Source organism: Lissotriton helveticus, chromosome 9 (genome assembly GCF_964261635.1).
Source record: "Lissotriton helveticus chromosome 9, aLisHel1.1, whole genome shotgun sequence".
NCBI classification, from domain to species: Eukaryota; Metazoa; Chordata; class Amphibia; order Caudata; family Salamandridae; genus Lissotriton; species Lissotriton helveticus.
The window spans coordinates 726,749,436-726,773,269 of NC_136070.1; the positions used below are offsets into that span (position 1 = coordinate 726,749,436).

At 42.9% G+C, this 23,834-nt stretch overlaps 1 protein-coding gene across 2 annotated transcripts in view; it reads right to left on the reverse strand.

Annotated features, from left to right (window-relative positions):
- SPTBN2 (spectrin beta, non-erythrocytic 2) overlaps window positions 1-23,834 on the reverse strand; it is a 680,775-nt gene that overhangs the window by 51,608 nt on the left and 605,333 nt on the right. For both annotated transcript variants that reach the window (XM_078660840.1, XM_078660841.1), the window contains 3 exons: window positions 19,736-19,811; window positions 1,826-1,876; window positions 1,274-1,512 (listed from right to left, as the gene is read on the reverse strand). In XM_078660840.1, the coding sequence (XP_078516966.1) occupies window positions 1,274-1,512; window positions 1,826-1,876; window positions 19,736-19,811 (366 nt within the window). The remainder of the gene's footprint in view (window positions 1-1,273; window positions 1,513-1,825; window positions 1,877-19,735; window positions 19,812-23,834) is intronic.

The window sequence follows — 23,834 nt, forward strand, 5'->3', positions numbered from 1 at the left end:
CTGTCCCTTGAAACACACCACAGGTTTTCACCTCAGATAGCGCAGTTGTCCCCTTAGTAATAGGGTTGCTAAAGCTATTAAACCAAAAGCACTATAGCTGCCTCTCAGGTTAACCTATGGAACAGGTGTGTAAATAGGGTATCTAGATGCTGTGTGCAGATACGGAGGAGCTATCACTCTGGCTGCAAAGAGGAAATGTATGTCACAGCAAGCCAAATCATCAGAGAATGCGTTTTTACAGGCATAAAACAACGTCAGAAGATAATTTCCTCCAGTTACATTTGTTTCCTCTCAAAGATCATCAATTTTATAATAATTACCCTCAAAGTAACTTTTCCTATTGTCATTACTTTTCCAGGGAATGGGAATGAAAAACATACCTTTTTCAATTGACCTCCATAATACAAGTAACTTCTGGGTGAAGACCTGTAAATCATTCTAACTTCATGAACATTTAAACAGAGGTCCTTTTACAGTTTGCAATGGGACAACGAAGAACAATGACTTGGATATTTCTCATGCATTGCTGAGGATTCACCCAGGTAGTCTGAATTATTCTCAACATTACATATTCCTTCCCTTGACTAAATTCTTGTTCCCAGTTTATCATCTTTGTTCAATGTATGATTTTATGTCACAATAATGTAGCCACTACAAATGGTATCCTGATAATTGCATTTAAATACGGTATTCGTTTGAATTATTTATAAACTGGATTGACAACAGTAGAATTTGACAATCAAATAAGATAATAGTTAAGCCAGTCACCCGAACAAAACCAACAAATAGGCGCTGGTGCTTTCTGTTCTCCTCCTGGTCTTCATTCTTGGACTGTGATTCACATTTAGGGGGTAACTAACAAATGTCTATAGATGGAGTACACTGAAAGAGTCCTGTTCAAATACATTGCAACCTTTGTGTTATCTGCTAGAAATAAAACATTCAAATCAAACAATGCTACGTGAGCAGCTAACTGGATTGCAATTAGTAGCATATGGTATGTGCTAGCAGCATGACTGAGTGATGGGACGACTGGTAGAACTGCCAGGTCATGCCACCCAAGATCAATACTATTAGCCAGATGGTAATGAATTCCTAAGAACTACCAACTGGAAAACTATTTAATTTAGTGACAGCAAAGGGAGCCTTCCCTCACTGTAACACAACAAAGCGATGGAGAAGGCTGGTCAGGCACCTGAAATCAAAAAACAAACCCGGGTGCGCCAAAATAGTTGAACAGGAAATGCCAGAAACAGTGGCTAAGGTCACTGACCTGTTGGCAGCTTTTTTGGCTTGCGATTCCATCTCCTGCTTGCGGCAGAGCATCCCTTCCATTTGCTCTGTGGATGGTGGCTCAGTAGGCGACCTCAGGGGCAGGGTTGCAGAGTGTGGGGTGTCTGACAGAAGACCAGATTTGGGGCGATTCTTGGGCGATGGGGCCGGGCTCCCATTTCCATCCTTGATTAAGATATCCGCCCTGGTACCATTTGTAGCGTCTGATGTATCATATGGCTAAAAGAAAAAAAAAATTACTTTGTTTGAAGGTGACAGCAGTCTGCGCTTGCTAATCTGCAATAAATTGATGAACTCAAGGACAGTGAAGTCAGCTTGCAAATCCTGAACTCTGCCAGGTGGGCATCATCTTTACAGCTACGCATTTTCATACGAGGAGACACTCAAAAGCTTAGCCTGAATTTTTGCCATCAAAACCCTCCGAGCTGTTGTAAGTGACTGCATTGCCTTCACGGACACCGCATATGGCTGAGCATGTCAGTCATACCTGCAAACTTGCTGAGAAAAGTAAGAGCACCCCCAAAGGACTTACAGGCAGTTCCGATAAACTGCTATCATCCAGTTTTCTTGTGTCAGTGGAGGGCTGTGAAGAGAAAATACAGATGCATTAATGGAAGCAAATACACTAAATCCACTGCAAAATCATATTCATGAGAAATAGTCATACTAGTACTCCATCCAAAACAGCGAAATTCCTTAATGCAGCACCCTAAGCAATCAAACAAAAGACAGTGACTTCCACCAACTAACTCCTCGATAGGGCTTCTTGCTGCAAGTTTGTTGTGATCTAAATCGGCAAAGCAAAAACAAAGTCATCTTGGTTATTAAATCTTAGAATACCTATTCTGGAATACTATCTTAAGTCAAAGGGGATTTCAAAGATAAAGACTTTCCAATCTCCAACCTATGGCATCATTTCCAAGGCCTCTATGCGATCCATTTTTTGATAATAAACATATCCATTTTTTTACATTACCTACCGGCGGTTGCCAATAGGTAGTTATAGTTACGACCTAGCTTCCATAGGAAGAGCGTTTTTTCATTTGCCAGTAAGTTTGGCGTTGCTTGACGAATCCCGGCAACATGTTCACAACTAGTAATAGGCTCACTCCGGCCGCTGTCTTGAAAGTTTCCTGGTGATCCATCAAGCAGGAGCCGAGAAAAAGGGGGGTTGGGGTGTCGGAACACATTTTCTCTATGTTAATTCCCATCAAAACTTTAGACTTGGCTACAGCCTGAACTGCTGAACGGAATTTGGCAGGAAGGTAGATGTTGATCCAGATTTGTATACACAGGGACACGGATCCGACAGCCCCCGTTTTCAAATCTGATTGGCTGCCAACACTTCAAATCAGGAAGTGTTGTCAGCCATCTTAGGACTCCGCTTCCGCTGAGTTCCAGAAAATGAAAATCCTGAACCCCTCGGTCTCGAGGGGGGAGGGGTGGGGTTCCCCCAAGAGACCCCACCAGGGTCAAAATCCTTATTTAAAAAAAAGAAAACGTTGGCTGGTCTCATTGAAGCAGTGGCTACTGCTGAAAAAATAAAAAAAGACGTGCGGGCTCCTATATTTCTCTATTCTTTAGCCCCTGGGTGGGCCAGGTCTAGGGGGAATGCACCCATACATATTTTAAACAAATGGGGAGGGGGCAGGGTCTAGTTGACCCCCCATGCCTCAGGGCCCACCACCTTTGTGGGGCTTATTCCTAAATATTGAGGGTGGGGGGAGGTCTTGAGGACCCCCGTGCCCTGGGGACCACAACCTCCCCGGGGCTAGTCCATAAAATACGGAGGGGCCTTGTGGACCCCGTGCCCCAGGGACCACCACCTCCAGAAGGATGCTTAATTCTGAATTGGGGGAGGGCTTAATGGACCCCCCCGGGTTGTTGGGACCACCAAAACCTCCTATTAACTCTAGTAAGTTCCAAACAGCGGGAGTGCTGAGAGTTTGTTGGAAGCCACTCCCACTTTCTCCACCACTGAGCAAACACGCCTCCTGGTACACTATTGGCTGGGGGATGAAGCCCCCGTGGATGCTGAGGATCCTTGGGGGCCAAGAACCCCTCCTGTTACCTCCAGTAAGTGCCACACAGCGGGATTACTGAGTGCTGGTCGGAGCCCCCGCCCTCTTTCTCCACCACTCTGCAACAGTGACTACTAGTTAAACAAGCATTGGCATTGCCAATAGGTCTCGCTTGTGGGACCTTATAAGTATTTAGTTTTGCAGCACAATATCTTTGTTGCACCAAGGATATTGTGTTGCAAAACTAAATACTTATAAGGTCCCACAAGTGAGACCTATTGGCTATGCCAATGCATGTTCATTTTATTTCGCAGTAGCAGGAGGAATGTAAACAAAGCAGCCATGTCCCTTCCCCCCCAGCGCCAGTGAGGAAAGAAGACAATGATCTGAAGTGCAGCGTCCCTGAAGCGGGTGTCGTGCTGATAACATAAAAGCCGCGTGGTGTCCAAAAGTATATAAATAAACACGTTTTGTGCAGTTCAAACAGCTACACACACTTCCTTTTATTTAAAAAAAAAGTAATTTAGAAAATAGCTTACAACTGCAAGAGCTGCAATTAATTAACAACTGTACGCACAAGAGCAGCTGTTAAAAAAAAAATATTAAGAAGGGAAGCGCATGAACATGCATAAACACAAGCCCGAGGCAGACCCAAAATGGAAATAGTGTGGACGAAGGAACATAAATTAAAACAAGACGGAATGGAAGGCAGAGAAGGGGAGGGGGGAGGAGAAATGCGTAAGCAATGCGGAAATGTTAAAGCACATGCACTAATGCTGATATTTGTTGCCCGGAAGTGTTGCGTACGGGAGAAATGCGACACGGCGGGCAGGGGAGGGGGCCGAGTGGGAAGAGCGGCGATGAAAATCCAGCAAAATGAGGGTGTGAATAAGCCGCACAAACATACGAAGAACTCCCATGCCACATCAATTAGGCACTGGTGTCCACGCTAGTCCACTTTCAAGAAGCCAAGCATTTTGCAGTCTCAAGCCTAATAAAATTAAAATAGACGACCTATGTTGCACAGTAGCCCACGACTATGATAAGGGCAGAAACAATGAAAAGACAGACGAAGGGGGTGTGTGCAATGAGGGAGGGTGAGGGAGGGTGGGGGAATGGGGAGCAGCAACTCAGAGAGGTGGTCGGTGGGATGGGAAAGGTGCAATATAAGGCTAATATTTGTAAGCAATGCGGAAATGTTAAAGCACATTCACTAATGCTGATATTTCTTGCCCGGAAGTGTTGCGTACGTGAATGGCTAATGAAAACAAGAGGGAGGGAAGGCAGAGAAGGGGAGGGGGGAGGAGAAATGCGACACGGCGGGCAGGGGAGGGGGCCGAGTGGGGAGAGCGGCGAACAAAATGTGAACAAATGCGTGCGCCGGGAAACTGAGCCATGAATAATTAGGGGAGGAGAAGCCGAGAAGCCGCAGAGCGCACGCTGGGCGAAGCCCTTTGATGTGCTGTGCGGCGGCCGTTAAAAAAATGCAATTAGGAGGGAGGGAGGCTGCTGCGCGTGCTTGTTTGATCACGTGATTCACGTGAACTTAAACAAAACCGCAGCGCAAGAAGCCCTTGGTTTCACGAGGATTTCGAGCACTTGAATTCTCGCGCCGCTCAATGCGCTTGCGCGCATTGATAGGTTGCGAGACCTAAAAACCTAAAAAATGTACTTAAAAATCTAAAGGTTACAGGGACGTTATAGTTGGGAATAGAATTAAAAAAAACATGAGAATTCACTGAAAAAAACAGGTTAGAGGGACAATTGACTTGGGCTCAGATTTTCCTCCCGCAAAACTATAGAAATATGTGAGGTCATAAGCAGTGCATTTCGGGAGTAAGTTAGTTAGCTCAGGTAACTATAACTGCTGAATTTCTATGGCTTTGTACGAATAAAATCTGAGCCTAACTATAACATCCCTGTAACCTTTGATTTTATCAGTGCGTGTACATATATATATATATATATATATATATATATATATATGTATATAGAGTGAGAGAGAGTGAGAGAGTGTGAGAGAGAGAGTGAGAGAGTGTGAGAGAGAGAGTGAGAGAGTGTGAGAGTGAGTGAGAGAGTGAGAGAGTGAGAGAGAGTGAGAGAGAGAGTGTGAGTGTGAGAGTGTGAGAGAGTGACAGAGTGAGTGAGAGAGAGTGAGAGAGAGAGAGAGAGAGAGAGAGAGAGAGAGCGAGAGTGAGAGAGTATAGGATGGTAAACAGTGGAAACACTTTCATCATATGTATCTGTCACAGATTTGTGTACCATTGAGGTCATTTGAAAATACAGCTTTCCAAGGTATCTGTATTTGTGGCTTTTTAAAAATGCTGTAACACTATTGGGAGACAATGTATTATTCATGCCTTAGTTTTCTTTGGTTGCATGTTGAAGGATATACTGAAATGTAATAAAGCACTATTATAGAAAATTATCTGTGTTGCTTTTGGCCCTGCTTTGGGAGGTCAGGTTAGACTAAGGAACAAAGACCAGCCATTGTATTTTTAAAGAGCAGGCACTATAAATGTCTGATCCTTTAGGAAGTTCTTGATACCTTGGACATGCCATGATGAGCCCAAATGCCATGCACAGACTAGGTAGTATGTAGATGGTGGGACACACTTAGGCAAACAACTATCCAGCAGTGAGTTTGGGTGAAATTGCCAGAGCACTCTGTACTGGGAAATAGTGGCATGTCCTTTTTGGCATGCTATATGCCTTACTCATGGGCTACCTATTGACTATGGATTCTTTTGGTACAGCGATGTAGCTAATATTTATATATGTAGGTCAGTGATGGGTAAAATAGTTTTCTTTAGGGTAGGAGAAGTTCTCATATTTATTTACAATCTGCTGAAAATTAATTTTATTTAGGTCACCTGTTTGTTGAGTGAAAGGTAAAGTCAGACGAACCAGATTTAGCAATGCATTAGCTTATTTGAATCGAATGTGAACCATCATTATTCGCCATGGCCCCAATTCCAAGATTTTCCTTATCGTAAGGACAGATGACAGGGGTATATTTGAAACATCAACTATTTGAAATCCCTGATAGAAAATAAATTTGCACTAAACTTTCCAAAAACGTTCATCCATTTCACTTCTTCATGGAAAGTGTTATGTCAAATTGTCATGAAGGGACCAAAAAAACACAAGGGGACCAAGAAAAAAAGTGTGATATCCCATGTTAATTTCTATGGCAAACGTTGCTCTCTGATTCAGGAAAGATGGCTGGATTGTTTCTACTGTAAAAAACACCAAGCTTGCTTTGCAAGTGTTTGGTCTCTATGTAGAGTAGTACATTAGGTGAAACATGATGGATCTCAATGTGGCCACAGTGGCTCCTGATTGCTGAGATACAGCTGAGCATTCCTTCCACCAGTTTTTTTGTTGCAGCATGTACCTTAAGTCTCACGGGTATGCACACTGCCGATCATGAGCATGAACGGTTGTCCAGGAAAAGGACACAATATTTACAGAAGCAAAGGTTTTTTTGTCTGGAGTAAGAATGCTGGAGGAGCAGTAAAACCTACATTCACTGTATGCCTGAGGAAATTAACAGAACTGGCCGGGACTGAAAAACAGTTTATAATTTGTAATATATGAAGATATAATTAGCTACAGTAAGCAGAGAAGTAATACAGAAGAAATATTTATTTTTATGCCAAGCAGCAGGTGAGAAGATAAAGCTGTGTGGTTGGGCATCATATTGGACACTGGTGATCTGGTAGGAAGCATTTGAGTTTTAGATCAAAACTGGAGATAAGATGGCTAGATTTTAGGCACTATACCAAATACCAGCATGGATCTTAGTGTTGTTTGTTCAAACAGTTTCAGTACATAAAAAAGGGAAAAATGTAAACCCCCACCTCCATTTTTCCTGTCCAGGCGGGTGAGACCGACATGAAATGGTTTAAGTAGAAACTATTATTACCTTATTATGCTTGTGTACGTAGCACTCTTCACAGTGCTGACAAAAAACATCATTGTTGATGCAATGCCTGGAGGATGGATGCCAGAAGTGTTTGAAAATGTATCAGACTTCTCAATAGAAGATTCTTGTTGGTTCATTGAGTACGAGATTTGTGAAAATAAGTTACATCTTCATTAACCTCCTCTCATTAGCATTATGTTGAAAAAGTACCATTTTGGAATGAGAAAAATAAAGGGAAGATGAAAGTGTTGAGGAGTACTTAGCAGACTTAAGGAAACTGGCAGTCTCAAGTAAGTTTGGGGTGGAAAACAGAAGAACGCATTAGGGATCAATTTACACTGCATTGTAAAGATGAGAGAATAAGAAAATGTTGGTTAAAGGGCGATCCCCATTTCAACAAACATGCTAGTTACTATGGAAAAAGTGGATCACACAATCACTTGCTTTAATGAAATTAGGAAGAACACAGAAGGAGACAGCAATGTGCAATCAGTGAACAATAACAAAGGTGAAGCACAGGGCAATGAAGCAAGAAAAGTAAAACAACCAGCTTAGAAATGCCCACCTATAACACTTGCATGCAATACGTGCCGCAAAAATGGACATTATACGGTATGATGTAGAAACAGGAAACAAGGGAAAGTCTGAGACAAGTAAATGAAGATTGTAAGGAAATCAACTTGCATATTGGCACGAAATGTAATGGACATTCAATGGATAAGGTAAAAGGAGAGAGAAAATAAATAGAGATGATTTTTGATTAATGCCCTAGGTTTACAGTCATTGTAGAGGACACATAAGGAAGTTAAAAAAAATAGAAGAATGTTAAATAAGCCCGATATAACAGCAGGTGGTTTTGGAGAAGTGCTTATAAGGATAGAATGCTATTTCACAGAATGCATTGAATATAAAGGTATACATACCCTATAATGGGCATAAGTGTTAGGCTGGCAACTACAGAAGGCAATAGGTGTCAAACTGGACCAAAATTCTACTCTACCAAGTTTGAGTAATTAAATCAAACAAATTGGGCAAGATAAAATGGGCGATAAGGTGAAATCAGGTGTTGGTGAATTCCCAAAATTGTTTAAAAATGAAATGGGTTGCTTCAAGAACTACAGCAATACAATCTGATTAAAGAATGATTAAAAAAATAAATGTCAGTAAGCAAAGTATCATTCCCTTCAGCATGAGAGATAAGGTTGAGAAAGAATTAAACAATTGTGTTGGATTAAAGTTTCTGAGTTTGTTGAGTCCACTGAATGATTTTACTCTTAATGACTGGAGGGAAAAAAACAAGCATTAAAAATGCAATAGGTCTCGCCTTTTATTAAGTTAAAGCCATTTGCTTTGCTATTTCATACCATTAGCAAAGCAAATGGCTTTAACTTAATCAAAGGCGAGACCTATTGCATTTTCAATGCTTGTTTATCGGTTTTGATAAAGAACACATAAATAAAAGGCATTGTCATTTGCAATGCCAATAGCTCAAACTCTAGTAAATGCAAGACCTATTTTATTTCAAAGAAGCGGGCACCAATGTCTGGGGCTGCTTGGAAAGTGAAAGCACACAATGTTGTCAATTAAGCTTGAAGAAACAGAAATACAAACACTGGAATGATAAGTCAGAGGGCCTTTAACAGCCATTAGTGCCCCTCCCCCATGATATTGTTATCATGAGTGCTTACAACATCAAACAAGTGTAATAAAAAGAGCATTAATAACAAATGGATAAAATTACCCCATGTCACAGGGATACTGAAAGTCACCAAAGAGTTGAGGACCATTTAGATTAACAGGGCTGCAGGTAGGATTCCTGTAACTCTGTGCATGCCCTTGTGACGTATACAGCATAACGTGCAGCAATATGTAGAAACACAGGCAGGGAGTGGGTTAAAGGTCACAGATCTCCTGAGGGTCTTGAAAGATATGGTAGGGAGAGGGTAGGATGCCTGACATCTTGTAATACAGTGTTCACAACTCAACATAAAATAGACTAGCGATGTTATTTTATTACAGAAGAGTAGTGATGTCACAATTGCAATGTAATAAGAAAATTACAGGCAAGCGTTATTACAAGCTTCCCTATCTTACAAGAATAATACATGTAAAGAGGTGGTATAATACTCCCTCTTAGTATATGTGTGCTTTAACAAAAAAAGTTTTAAACACTCACTCGTCTTATCAACATTGGAATGATGAAATCCTCAGTCCGTTTATGTGAGATTGAAACCTACAGGTTGGTTCCAGGCTGTTGTGTACCAATGCGTGTGTTTAAGAATAAGATAACTCCACTCTTTTCTACTTTGTTACTGTTATCTAACCAATGATGCGATCATCACTTTGACATGATCCCACGCCTCGCCATCTGTTTTGTAAGAATCAGCAAGAAAATGTCTTTAGCAGGATTCTCAACTGTTCCTCGAGTGAGGCAGAACTTCCTGGATTTAACGAGCTGATATGGAAGCAGTTTAATGAATAGGCGCGCCACGCGCCGAATCTTGAGCGTCTTCTTCGACCTGAACTTCGAACAGGCCATACAGTTGGCCTCGTTGTGGTCCGGCGACAGGCACTTGTTGCATACAGGATGCACGTCGATGTGTGGGTACTTCGAACCGCACACGGGACACTTTTTGAACGGACTTCGTTCCATTGTAGTCTCGTCGGGGTCTTGCTGCGTCGAAGGGCCTCGATGCCGAAGAGTCACGCGACTCCCCCGAAAACCGACTCGAAGAGTCGGAGTATACACGAGAACCGAACGCCAACAATACCGACGAGGTTAGAAAGCCTTTTGGCCTTCAGAGAACTGTTTTTACCGATTCAGACAGGAGACGTCGAAATCACATCCAAACCCAATGGCGGAAAAAAACAATCTGGGGATGGAGTCGATGCCCATGCGCACTGTAGTCCAGGGGAGGAGCCACCTATCTCGTGATACTTCGAAGACTCTTCCAGGACAACAATGTGCAATCATCCGGACCCAACACTAGGCGGCGATCTATGCAATAGATATGAATTTAGCAGCCCACATGCCTCGAACCTAATTGCCCCTGGGAGTAAGATTTCAACTACTTTGGCTGTCCTCGGTGATTTGCAAGATCCAGGTTGTGTGGGAACTACTTACTAAAACAGACAAAAAAGTTAACAGTGCGGTATTAAGCAACAGACCCTGAAAGTTGCAGAGGATCACAGTCTTGCACATTCGAGGTGACCTCTGGCAACAAAATGCGCAGCAACAATTACATTGAAACACCCTTCCTGCACTCAGTAAGTTTGAAGAAGTTGATGCTGAGAAACCCCATATGCCAGCCCCATGCCTACTGACTTGATTTGTTTTATTTGCTAAAATTCGTGGAAACAGCAATGTTTAAAATGTGATTCCTTGCGAATACACCTCAATGTATGGAAAGCGCTTTGACAGCGATGACGGCATAGTCTGAGCTATATAAAAGTTAATGATAAATAAACATAGCTAGAGAGTTTAGGCTGTTTTAGCAGCCAGAGGTACTTAAAGTGAGGTAGAGAACTTATGCAGCGCTATCCTTGCCAAAGATATAGCGCTGACGCGATACACATGTTCAAAATATTCAGAGCACAACACATGCACATGGTTTGATTTATACAGAATAGTTTAGCGTAGTCCACCCTGAAACATATAGTAAATATATTGTAAATGTGTTTTTGGGGTAAAGTGTGCAATTGTTTCTTGTATTCTAGATGTTAAAAAAAAAAAGCTGTTTAAAGGTAAATAGGGGTTTTAAGAGAGAAAAGGTACAGGAAAGTGGGGGATGTTAGAGAAAGTAGTTTACGTTGTGTGTGGATATATGACCATATTGGAAGGAAGCGGGTGAGGAACAAACCACGGACAGGAGAGGAGGATGGTAGAGAAAGTGTAGTAGGAGGTGTGCTGTGTCTGCCTGCTGTTAATCTGGCGTCGCTGGTCTGGTTCCTGTAAAGCTTTGTCAGAACAACTTGTTAATTGATGTTAAATGGAGTGCCTGAGAGCTTCATTACATTTGTGTAGAACTTTGGCTTAAGGTGAACCGAAGGTTATTGCAAGTGGAGGAAGTGTGCTGTGTATGCCTGCAAAAACTATAAACCAGCGGTGTCGCAAAAGGTAAAACTAAAGCCAGGATGTTTAGTATATTAATACACTAAACATCCATTGGCAAAAAATTGGAAAAGCGGTACTTCTCAAGCTGTAGCCAAGCCACTCTGTACAATCAAAAACAAGCTCGGCCCATCATGGGACGTAAACGGCTCTTTACAGGGCGGACAGACGATGTGCACCCTGGGACTGGCTTTACTGGCGGGGAAAAAAAAGTCCACAGAGTATCACGCCGCCAGTAAAGCATCCAGTCCCCGGGTGCACATCTTCTGTCCCACCGCATGCATGCCTGGAATCAGTATCAATTCCAAAAGTCCCTCGCCATGGCGAGAGCAGCGCATGCGCGTTGCTAACGCCAGGCGAGACCTAAAAAACGGGGACGACATAAAATTGTGTGTGGATATGAGAAAAGTAAACAGATTTGTCGCAGGTCAATTTCCTCTATCAAATATTAGTGAAATAGTGTATTTACTTCATGAAGTAAACATGTTACCATAGTGGACTCCGCGTCAGCATATCATCAGGTATGAGAGAACAAGAGCTCATGTAATTTAACTGTATTTACCATGCCCATAGGGGCTTCTAGAGATTTAGGGATGCCAATGTTAGCAGCGTTAGTGTTTCAAAGGGCCACAGCTAATGTTTTAGAAGTGACCAGGAGTACAGTATTTTCAAGAAGGCAATCAATTGCAAAGAGCATAATGTAAGACTCATGAGGTTTATGAGTATTCTACAAGAGCACAGACTCATATTAAAGAAAGAAAATGTACAATTGGATGGAAGGAAGTTGATTATCATTTTTTTAATGATTGATTATATTCCAAATGTAAACACATTTTGCAAGCATAGCTGAAACTATGAGAGGTCTGACAAAAAAAGAGAAAGTCTGAATGGAGTAATGAAAGTGATTAGAATTCAGGAGTTTGTTACAAGATCTTAATTGAGCCCCAAATTTTCTGATGTATGACCAAAGATATGCATGGTGCATAATGACCGAGATCAGTGGAAAAGACTTAGAGACAGGCCTAAAGCAAGATATGATGGACAGTGAGAAAACACTCGTTTTCACTTCAACAATGCTAAGAGGTGGTGTGAAAAAGCACTTGTTTAACAAAAAAGACGTCTGTGACATTAACACGTTTAAAAACTTTGTGTTAAAAACCAACTTCCCAATTGTTACAGATAATAAACCACTTAAGGAAGTGTTTATGAAGAAAGGCATTGATACAATATCATCCTACAAATGCAAATGGGCCTTTAATTTAGAGGAATATACATTTAATGTATTATACATTCGGGGTGTACAAAACAAGACAGTAAACCCGTTCCCATAGTTGGTGGAAATCCAGATATGGTGGAAGATGTGAACGTTTGTGAGATTACAACTAGAATTGTTTTTGAGAAAGAATGACAGGAGAAAACTGAAAGGTATGAAGTTTTACACGAAATTAAGAGAAAATTAAAAGGAGATGTAAAACCAACGATCCAATTGGTGTAAGTAGAACACCTTATTGGTGGGTTAATATGAATGGTTATGTGAAGGCAGTTTGAGTTTTGAAAGAATTTGATTAATTTGTCCAAGTTGTCTTGGAAACAATTGGAACACAAAGGTCACTCAGGACCTTTCATCAAGACTAAAGAGCATTTAAGGTCTGATTTCTGGTGGCCTGAGCGTAATGCAGAAATTGAAAGAAAAGTATGGGACTGTATTGAATGCTGCAGGAGCAATACAATTTACCAGACAAGGGTACCTCTTATGGTGGGCAGAAAATTAATGGTTTGGGGTGAAATGGCATTTGGCATTGTTGGACCATTAACTGGGGGAGAGTAAGAAAGTGTGATGGATTTATTTTTACGGTGGCCAGAAGCACAAAGTGCTTCAGATATCACCACAAAGACAGTCTATGAATTCTTACACATGGTATTTGACACAGAAGGTATTCATAAGCAACAGTAACTGATAACTGGGGTTCAAATGACCTTCAAGGAGATGAGAAAGAAGAGAGCCGCCTCAAGCACAAAAGATGTATGATATAGCATCCACAAATGAGTGATGTAGTGGAGAGATTTAATTAAACGTTAAAATAAAGTATTCAGCTATCTAGGTCTGAAGGAAAAAACTGAATAGAGGCGATGGAACTAATGATAGTTGCATAGGGAATATCTCCTTATGCCACGAAAGGTAGATCACTGTTTGAGTTGTTCAAGAGTATAAGGGTATATGTGGGGTTATAGTGACTGTACCAGTAGGCAAGAAATAATGGACAAAATCCACATGTTCTACCAGAGTCAAACTTCTTAATGCAGTAAGGACTCAATATGGTTGTATCTTTAATCTGAACAATGTTGCCTCACAGTATCATAGTAGGGGAGTTTTCAGAACAGACAACAAACTGTGATCACATGGACAATGCCAATTTTTTCAGAGAGTCCGCTCTGACTCAGGATCATGGAGAGACAAGAAATGTGGGCTCTAAAAATTATATAAATCAAAAGAGATAAGTGAGAAGATAAGCATATCTGAATTACTTTATTTTACGGTGAGAAGGTGTCTGACATGACTTGTTGATGCCACTGATTTTCCCAAGATAAACAAGTTCTATTTATTTAGTATGTTCAATGTAGTTTCACTTTCTTTGTAATTTTGTGTTATGAAATGAAGATGCATATGATGCTGTTTTATACACAATATGTGCATAAGTCATGCCAGGTAAGGTTGTTTAATTGTAAATATGTTTTTTGCAGCTGGAGTGTGATAGTAGGATTCCAGCAAAGAGTAGCTGAGAACAAGTGTCTGGGGGGACTGGGACACTTCAAGAAATCAATCTCAAGTTATAACTTTACATCTGCGTGTGTGTCTACTTCAACACAAGTTGTGATTCGGTTTCTGCTTAAAGAGGCTGCTTTTTTATTCTCCTTACATCGCTGTCACTTTTTCAATTATATTTTTCTATTTGTGCCCTTATTGGGGTTTAGGTAGAGCTTGTGGCACCTAATTACTTTCTCTGCATGAGTTAGTCTTTCATGACCTCTCGCACACCTGTTGCTAGTTGGGCTTCAGAAAGCAGAGGTTCCTTGATTTAGTATTCAGAGAGTGACCTACGATTTAATTCTCAATCCAGACAAAACCTTTAATTGACTTAAAAAAGATTATGAAAACAGAGTTTATTAGACTCTGAGGTAAAGGCAATTACAGCTGTTGAATGTATTTCAGGGTAGAAGCATTTAAAGTCATGCAATAAATGCAAGAGATGTTTGCTGTTATTTTCAGGTGCTTACCATAGCCAGAAATGCATTTACAGGACAAATATCAACAACACAAACATTGAGAGTGAAAGGATTGATTTAAGATGGACAGTTTGAAATGTAATTATTAGGAATGTGCAGAAAGCCAAGGATCTGTACTAAATGGATCCATTTATATGGACATTAGCTTGAGCAACTTTGAAATAACCTAAGCAAAGGTGAGATTCTATGCAGTAAAGGATAAGCTCAGGACAAGGAACAACCTAGAAGTCATGATGAACAAATTACTTACCTTCAGTAATGCTCTTTCTCGGTGAGACTCTAACCACAGATTCCTCAATTTTTAAATATTTTTCAGGTGCCAGGTTGGATCCAAAAGCTTTTTTACAGTACCTCTGCGCGGCAGTAGGTAGTACAGTGCGGTTCTGCACTGATGCCTTTCCACTCCGTAGTATGTATGCATGTATATCTATTTTTTTTTCAAAGAATGCCCAGATATGAAGCCACACTCCGTGTTCAGGTAGGTAACAACCTTTTATTTGAAACAAACTGCTTCCCATTCCGTAATTTTCCCTTGGCCTTATGCGTTTCAGGGAATCAGTACCTTTTCTCAGAGGCCAACACAAGCAGCTTACTTTCCGTGCAACTGTACTGTTCCATGCATGCGGATTCAATCAAATCAAATCGGCCTCCGGTGTGCCACTTAATTTATTTAGTTTCACGCTGCATGCTGGAACCTACAGTTCAATCCAGCACTTTTCCGCCCTCCAGTGGGTTAGTTGCTCGTGCCAAAATTAAAGGGACCAATGCTGCAGCTCTATATTGAGCCTCAGAATAGGACTCGGTTTGCTTAATGATTAATCCTGTCCACGCCGATCACAAGGGAAGCCTTTCCCCTGCGCAGACCCAGATCTTTTCTGGGGCGGTGCACCGCTTCCACGGCCTGGAACGGCCATGAGTCTATTTTTTCCAAAGGATGCCCAGATATGAAGCCGCACTCCGTGTTCAGGTAGTGTGAGAAAGTGCAATCTTTCTTGCCTTGGTATGCCCACACTTTTTGCTGAACTGCTGATGTGCTTTGACTGAGTGTGCCCTGGGCTCCGGCCAACCAGGTGCCCAGGGCCTGTGTTCCTTCCCTAAAATCTGTACTAAAGCCTAAACCCAATTGGCACCTCTGGCCACATGTCAGCCCATAATAAATGGTACCCTAGGTACCCAGGGCATTGTGACCAGAGAAGACCCTTAAGGGCTGCAGCACCTATTGTGCCACCCTTAGGGGCCCTGTACCCTGACACACACACAATGCCTTTGCAGGCTGAGTGTCCTGGTGCAGAACTAAAAGAGTCGACATGGCACACATCCCTGTGGGAAACGGCCTTTACAACGAGGCCGTTTCCACGAAATCTTTAACCACGCATGCAGTACAACGCATGCGTGGTTACCACTAATGCCTTTACCACGCATGCCTTTACTACGATGTTTGTAGTAAAGGCATATGTGGTAAAGGTAAAAAAAAAGGGGGGGCTTGGGGGGGTCTCCCCCCCACATAAAACAACTCACCTGAAGTCATGTCGGCATCAGAGTCGATGAAGAGAAATCGGGGAAAAAATGCCGTTTTCTCTTAACGACGTATGACGTCACCACGCAAATAGTCGAGGAAATGTTTATGCGTGGTAAACGAATTCCGTTGTAACGCATGCGTGGTAAAGGCATGCGTTGCAACGGAATTCGTTGTATCGTCATATATTCATCCCTGTGTGCCATGCCCACAAACCCACTGCCCTGGCATACATCAGCCACCCCTCTAGCTGGGTGCCCTATGCCAGCGGTGTGGGCACAGGTGCATGAGCCCTGTGCCCCTACAGTACCTGGGTCCATTCCTGGGCACTGTAAGTGCAGTGATGCCATTAAGAGTACATGGTGCTGGGAGGTTGTCATTACGTACTCCACAGAACCATAATGACTACACTGAAGGCTGACAAGTTTGATATCAAACTTCTCAGCACATTAAACCCACACTGATGCCAGTGTGGGATTTAATGTAAAATGCACTAGAGGGCATCTAAGAGATGCCCCCTGAAACCTAACCTACAATCCACGTCTTGTCTGAGAGGCTGCCTAGGCTGCCACACAGCAGACATGTTGCTGGACCCCTGGGTGGAGAGCCCCCGCTCTCCTGGGCCTGCAACCAGGCACATCCTGGGATGAGGTGCCAAGCCTCCTCCCCCAGGATGAGCAGGAGAAGCTTCAAAGGCATTCCACCTTTGTGAGCTTCTCCAGACCACTTGCTGTACTCAGCAACTGGCCCCCAACAGTTCTGACCCCCCACTCTGGCGGGAAGACTGACGTGAAACCCTATGTCAGAAAGGGGGGTGTGCCAGCCTGTGCCAACTCCACCCCTCAGGTATGAGAGGCGAGGTGATGCACGACCCCAGGCTCCGGCCATCTTGAAGATGGGGAGCCCTGCCCAATCACAGCTAGGCTCCTGCCCCCCCTCCCACAGGAGAGGAGCAGGCTAGGGGGTGTACCCACCCCAGGACAGGGACCCATTGGTCCCTGCCCTTGCCCTACCTGTAACGCCCCTAAATTTAGTATTCAGGGGCACCCTGAACCTTTTTGCACTGATCCAGATTCCGAAACAAGAGAGAAGAACAAGGAACAAGAAGACCTGCTGCGCAGCTGCTAAAAATAGGAAGAAACCAACTGATTTGGCCCCAGCTCTACGGGCCTGTCGACCCTCAAACCTGCTCCTGCTAAACCTCAGCGTCTCCAGTGGTCAGCAACCTCAAAAACCCTGGAGGACCGGACTGCCTTGTGACTCTGGCTAGCTGGGTTTCCCACGAGCAGTGGTACTGCTCAAAGCAAGTAACAAGCCCTGGCATCAGCCCGGAACCTGCGAACCCTGCACACTCTACACCCGCCATGCCTGGCCTATGCTGGAGCGAATCAAGATTCTGAGGACGTCCCCCCGGCGATTCTGACTTGGAATCCAGTGCCCAAGGATCCTCCTCGAAGACGCCGGCGACGCCTGCAATCTCAGGACAAAGGCCCCCTGTGCCCAACTCCTGGATGCCTACCTATCCTCCAAGATCCCAACTTACCCCCTCGAAGTGCTGGACCCCTGTACCTGTTGTGGTTACAAAGTTATTTCCTTTCTGCAAAGTAATTACTTGAGAACCCTCATAATTGAGAAAAGTATATTTTGGATACCTGTTGGTTCTAAAAATAAAACAACCATATATTTTGAAATAAAAACAATTGGGCCGGAGTTCAGTCCTTGTGTGTGGAACCTTTTGCTGACTGAATGTGTACAACAAATGCTTCCTCTGGTACTGCCTTACTGCTCGACCAAGCTACCACTTTTGAGAGAAAGGTCAGCCCTGACTTTAACCTCTGTTATACCTCTGTGGTTTGTGGTCTCTATACACACTGTACCGTACTTTGGCCCAGTATATATAGAGCCACTTTCTCACAGGTAGGTAACAACCTTTTATTTGAAACAAACTGCTTCCCATTCAGTAATTTTCCCTTGGCCATCTTGCTAATGGGTAGTGCTCAATTCACAGAACGGGAGAAGGTAGGGTCAGTGAGGAATCTAAGGTTTGACAGAGTCTCTACCATAAATCTGTACTTAGTCTTGACTGCAGCGCGGAGATACCCCTTAGGGGTGATTCCAGCGCTTTATAAATTACACTTACAATTACAATAAAGATCATTACAAAGTAACTTGTTCTTCTGTTACAGACTTTGAACCGCAGATGTGTCACCTTTTGAAAAGGTACCACAGCATTACCTATTAGGAGGAGGGTCTGTGTATTGGCTCAGACCAAGAAGTCCTGTAGGACCAAGTACGCAAAATGCCCCTCTCACTGGACCTGGCTGTCCAGGCAACAGTGATTTGTGAATGTATGGAGCAACACCCACGTAGCCGCTTGGCAGATGTCCAGGAAAGGAACTCTGCATACCAATGTATTGGTAGCAGTTTTGGCCCTAGTGGAATGGGCTCACAGACCTTCTGGAGGCTGCTTTTTAGACAATATGTAACAGATCTTGATGCAAAGAATGATCCAATGGGAAATGGCTTTCTTCTGCATTGCCTTGCCTTTTTGTGCCCCGATGAATCTCATAAAGAGCCAATTGTCTACCTGGTGTTGTTTGGTACAATCAATGTAGAAGATCAGTGCTCTTTTGGTGTCCAAGCAATGGAATCTCCCCTCCTCCTTAAAAGAGTGAGGTGGAGCATAGAACGATGGAAGGGTGCTGCTTTGACCAGGGTAGATAGAACAGCGTCACACCATTTGGTAAGCATAACACTCGCGTCCGAAGAACCAGCTTGTCTGGGAAGAAAGTGTAATTGACAACATCAAAAATCCAGCTTACATAAGGTCCTGCCCTCCCAACTGCAAATCAGACCAAAAACTACATGCTGACAAAACCCATCAACTGAATTTCAAGAGGATCCAAACAAATGTGGTCGTTTAGGACTATGGCAAACCCTCATACCAATTGAGACTGGACTGTTAGTATTGGAGCAGGATCCAAATGACTCCTCTGTCTATGCTAATGGCATTGTGGGCAAAAAAGATGGCCTACAATGCTGTCCCAGCAAATGCCAGTGGCTGAAATTTCTGCAAGCATTTAACCAATCACCTTAGGCGTTTCTCTTCAACCATCCTCGAAAGCTCAGTAAAATCACATGGTCTCTAGGAAACTCTTTAAAATAGAACAGCTCAAACAAGTTTCAGCCAGACCACTGGGTCACTAAGCATTCAGTGGCCGAGAACCATCACAAGGGGCTGGTATGCCTTGCCTAGTGCATTCATAGAGTCGTTTTGTTTCAATGATAATTTTGATGTATACTATCCCAATTATTTCCCCTAACTTGCTAACTATACCTGGGATGTTTATTTACCTACTACCGACATAACACATCTATAAGCATAAAATAATTTGAGCATTTATTTGTGAAACAAGTGTGAATAGAATAAAAGAAAAGCAAAGAAAAAAAATTAAATTAGAAAAACATAAAAATAACAGAAAAAAAGAAATGTTTAAGGAGAGATGAAGAAGCAGAGAAAGAAACATGAAAAAACACTAGGGCCGAAGCAGGCAAGACATGGGAAAGCAGTTATTAAATACCTGTGGAGACTCTGAATCTGTCCACATTCCGTTCACTATAAGAGGTTCAAAAGAAAGGTTCTGGGCATTGTAGGCTCTTGAAAAGAGAAAAACGTACAAGTTAAGCTTTCTGTATTCTGTGACTGTCAAACAGACATCATCTGTTCAGAAAACTGGGTTACAATTAGCAGTTTACTTAATGTAATGCAGTTTATAAGGAGACAAATCCCAGTACAGCAGACATTACTTACCTTTAACTAGTTAGCCAGCTTTGGTATCTGTCACAAATTCATATGCTTGAATCATTCCCCACTGTGAGGTAGGGAAGTCTCTGAAATATATGTTAGAACAGCAGAACACCCACTCATTTTATGGTTCGAACTCTGGCCAATGAAGTGCAAGCCTTTGACCTCAAATCCCTCTAGAAGCTTTTGTTGCTAAGATTTTTGTAGCTAACAATGTGTAAGGAAGTAACAGCCTAATATCTAGGGAGAAGTGGGAAGGTTGAATTTGAATGAAAGAGAAAAATTCTGGAGAGGTGTAGTTACAAGTAAGAAAGATTCTTCCCAGCAGTGGATCTTTACTAGATTTTGAATAGGGAAAGTTCTGGCTTTTTCACAAGTGGGTAGGTGTGAAAAAGCCCATGCATTAATTCTTACTTGAGAAGAAGGGTTGTTTTTCAGGTTTCTGAAGGTATCCTCGCATAGCCATCTTGCGTAATCTGGCAAAGGAGAACTCTAAAACCAATTAGAAGGTGTGCCACTAAGAATGGATCCAAGGCGTAACAACATTACCAGATCATTTTCATTTTTATGCATTAGTGCACTCAGATGCAGGTCCCCTGAGCACCTTACAAGCAGGTGTTTGGCAGGATAAAGGATCCAAAGTTTAGGTCCTCACTGGTCAGGCTCTCGATGACAGGTTACCAGGTAATGGTGAAAGATTGGTCAATGATCTTTGGCTAATAAGAGTGGTCCAACATGATTTGCATCTGTGACTGGATAGACATCTTGCACAGTTGTGTGAATCATAACTGCCTGGTTGATGCTTAGACTACCACAATAACAGGGCACCTTCAGTCTTTTACTTATGCCAGAACCTTGGAATCTAAAGAATGGGCAGAAAAAAAGTGAGCAAATATTTGGAACGAGCTCATCAAAAAACTTTGGTCTATGTCTCTGGGCAACATTACAAGACTAGCTGTGGCTGCCTGCCATCTATCTCCCACCCAAGGAAACTCAATTCAATACTATTCTGAGCTCTGTTTAGCCATGTAGGTGCAACGCTGCCTGCAAGAATCGAAATTGCTAAGCTGATACTGGCACCCTCCTAGGTGCATGTATGTCTGCCTCAAACATGATGCATAGGATGGCCTGTTTTGACATAATCACAAGCAGTTTCAGTTTTCATGATTTGCATTCCACCGTCCACATTTTTACCATAATAAAGTCTGGGAGGCGAAGGGCATGTGCAGTGTTCTTGCCTAAACCAAATGTCTGAAGAATTTGCTTCTCACCAAGCCACACATCCTGAGCACAGGCACTTCAGCCAGCTATTGAAAGGTGGGGGTTTCAAAGTACACTCACACATCCAAGGTGCAGAGGACGCTTTTCCCCCAGTGCTGAATGCCTAGCTCTCGATTCCTGCACTCTTCTGGCATTTTTCTTATGGATTTGGCAATATCATGCAGCGGTTTGAGTCCAAACATAGCAAACTACCATTGTATTTGCAACTTTAGCACAGGTGGCCACAAAATAATTGATTCTTTTGCAAGTAATATTAAGTTGTGTTATTCTCAGTCAGCAATGTCATATTTCGTTCCTTCTGAGATAACATTATATTTTAATTCGATTAAGAAACAATCTGCTAATATGTCAGGAGATTTGTATTGTCTAAAATAGCACTGTTACTGTGGCTGCGGCCTGGATCTTCACACAAGAGAGACCCTCCTCCCAAACATAGTACAGGATGGTGGACAGATTTGAAATCAAAGAAAGAACAATGTTTTACAGCTATTGTCATTGCTCAGTAAAAAGTTTGCAACACCCTGTCTATCAATCCACTGCATTTTCCAAAATCGTTGGTTGAGAAATCCCAAGTGATGGGTCTGTAGGGGCATCTTCAGGCATCGCCAAAGCATCTCCCAGTCTGGGGAAAGGCCATCACGCTGGACATTATATTTGTCTTCATTGTCTTCTCCACTATTTCCTCACATTTCCCTGTTACCGGAGCTGGTGGGCACTTGCAAGTCATTGGTGCAGACCCACAGCCTTTGGTTGCATAAAAGCAAGAAGCTGCATCTAAGAAAGTGAGTAAAACATATGGTGCGAGAGCAAGAAACATTGGTGGGGCATTATAAAATGTCCAGGTAGTGGAAATCTTAATAGGACTAATGAATCTTAACCTTGATAGGATTGATTTAGGTCAACCGGCGTCGATCCGGATCCAAGCCTGGATACACACCGAAGACGGAGCCTTAGAGTGACAACGCTCCGGGTCCCGCTTTGCGTCAGCCGACCGACGGAGAGAAGGCGAAGTGCGACAGTGCTTCTTCGCCTTCTTCTTGTGGTTCGACTTACCCGAGGAGTGCGAAAACTTTGACGAGGTGTGGTGGCTCCGCGACCGGTCTCAAGACCTTCCCCTCAAGCAAGACCGGGAGCGACACGGAGCCGACTGCTGACCCTCCAAAAGCTTTCGGGAGAGCTCCTGCAAAGACTTCAGATTCATGGCTCAACAGTCGGAGAACGACTTCCGGTCGTGGTTGACCTCCAGACACCAGAGGCACACCGGGGAGAGGATCCGTCACGAACATCAGCTTGTGACAGGAATTACAAGGCTAGAATCCGTTTCTATGAGGTGACATCCCTCGGGCACCAGATGCAAGATTTCAACAAAAGTTGAAAAACGTTTTGTTAAAAAATATCTAAGGGGCAAGAACAGCCATCCGCGTGCAGGGGCGTCATGTAAGTAGGCACCGTGATGTCATTCCGGTGACCACAATGCGAACGACGGACACGGAGTGAACTGACGTCACCTACCGATGCGCAGGGGTATTGCTGAAGAAAAATTCTCTGGATCCAGTCTGATGCCTGGGGGTAATTCCAAAGGTAAGGAATCTTTAACTACAGTATCTTTCAGATGGGGCAAATTCACAAAGAAAGTAGAAAAACTGAACATGTAAAATTACACCTAGGTATAGGTGTAGATGTACTACGTTTTGTAATTCACATACATTGGTAACAGGGTGGATGACACTTATACAGGCATACTACTAGTAATGTCATGTGACATCTTCCCTAGGCTTCTCTGACCAATGTGTATTATTCACAATGTTGTAGAGCTACGCAAAGAGGAAACAGAGCTCAATGAGCAAAAAAATGTTTTGCGGCACTGCAGGGAAAAAAGATTTTGGATGGAGTAAGCCTCTGCCTCAACCCTAGAAAAACTTTGAATGCACCATTCCCATTTGCGCAGAGCATCCGTGTTTCCATGCTTTTAAACCAAGTGCTCTACCATTTTATGTGCACAAATGTGTTCTTTTTGTGTGCTACTTTTATTGTTTTTGTGGTTTTGCTTTTAAAATGTTCAAACTTAATTTTAGTTAGCAAGGTAGCAGAGGGTTAGCTTGGTTCGCATATATTTGGTTATTTCAAATGTGAACTAGGGAGTAAATGGTCAAAGAATTTGGTGTATACCCAAGGTGCGATAGTGACCCCGAAAGGGAAGACTTTGAACTGGTAATGTTTAACACCCACTACAAACATGAGATGAGATATCTGCGATGTGCCGGAAGTATTGGTGTTTTTGAGAAATGGCATCCTTTAGGGTCTAGCGCAGCCATAAAGTGGCTTTATTGGAGAAGTGGGGTCACATCTTGTAGAGTTACCATGTGGACGAGCTCTGACAGGATGTATTCGTTTAGGGGCCTGAGGTCTAGAATTGTGCATTAAGAGATGTCCTTCTTGGGTATTAGGAAGAATAGAGAGTACACTACTGAACCCTGGTGACATAAGGACAGGCTCTATAGCTCCTTTGAAGAGGAGAGCTTGAACTTCCTGTTTAAGCAATGTTTGATGTTCTCATGATAGCCTGCGATTGAGAGGTGGAATGTTGGGAGGCG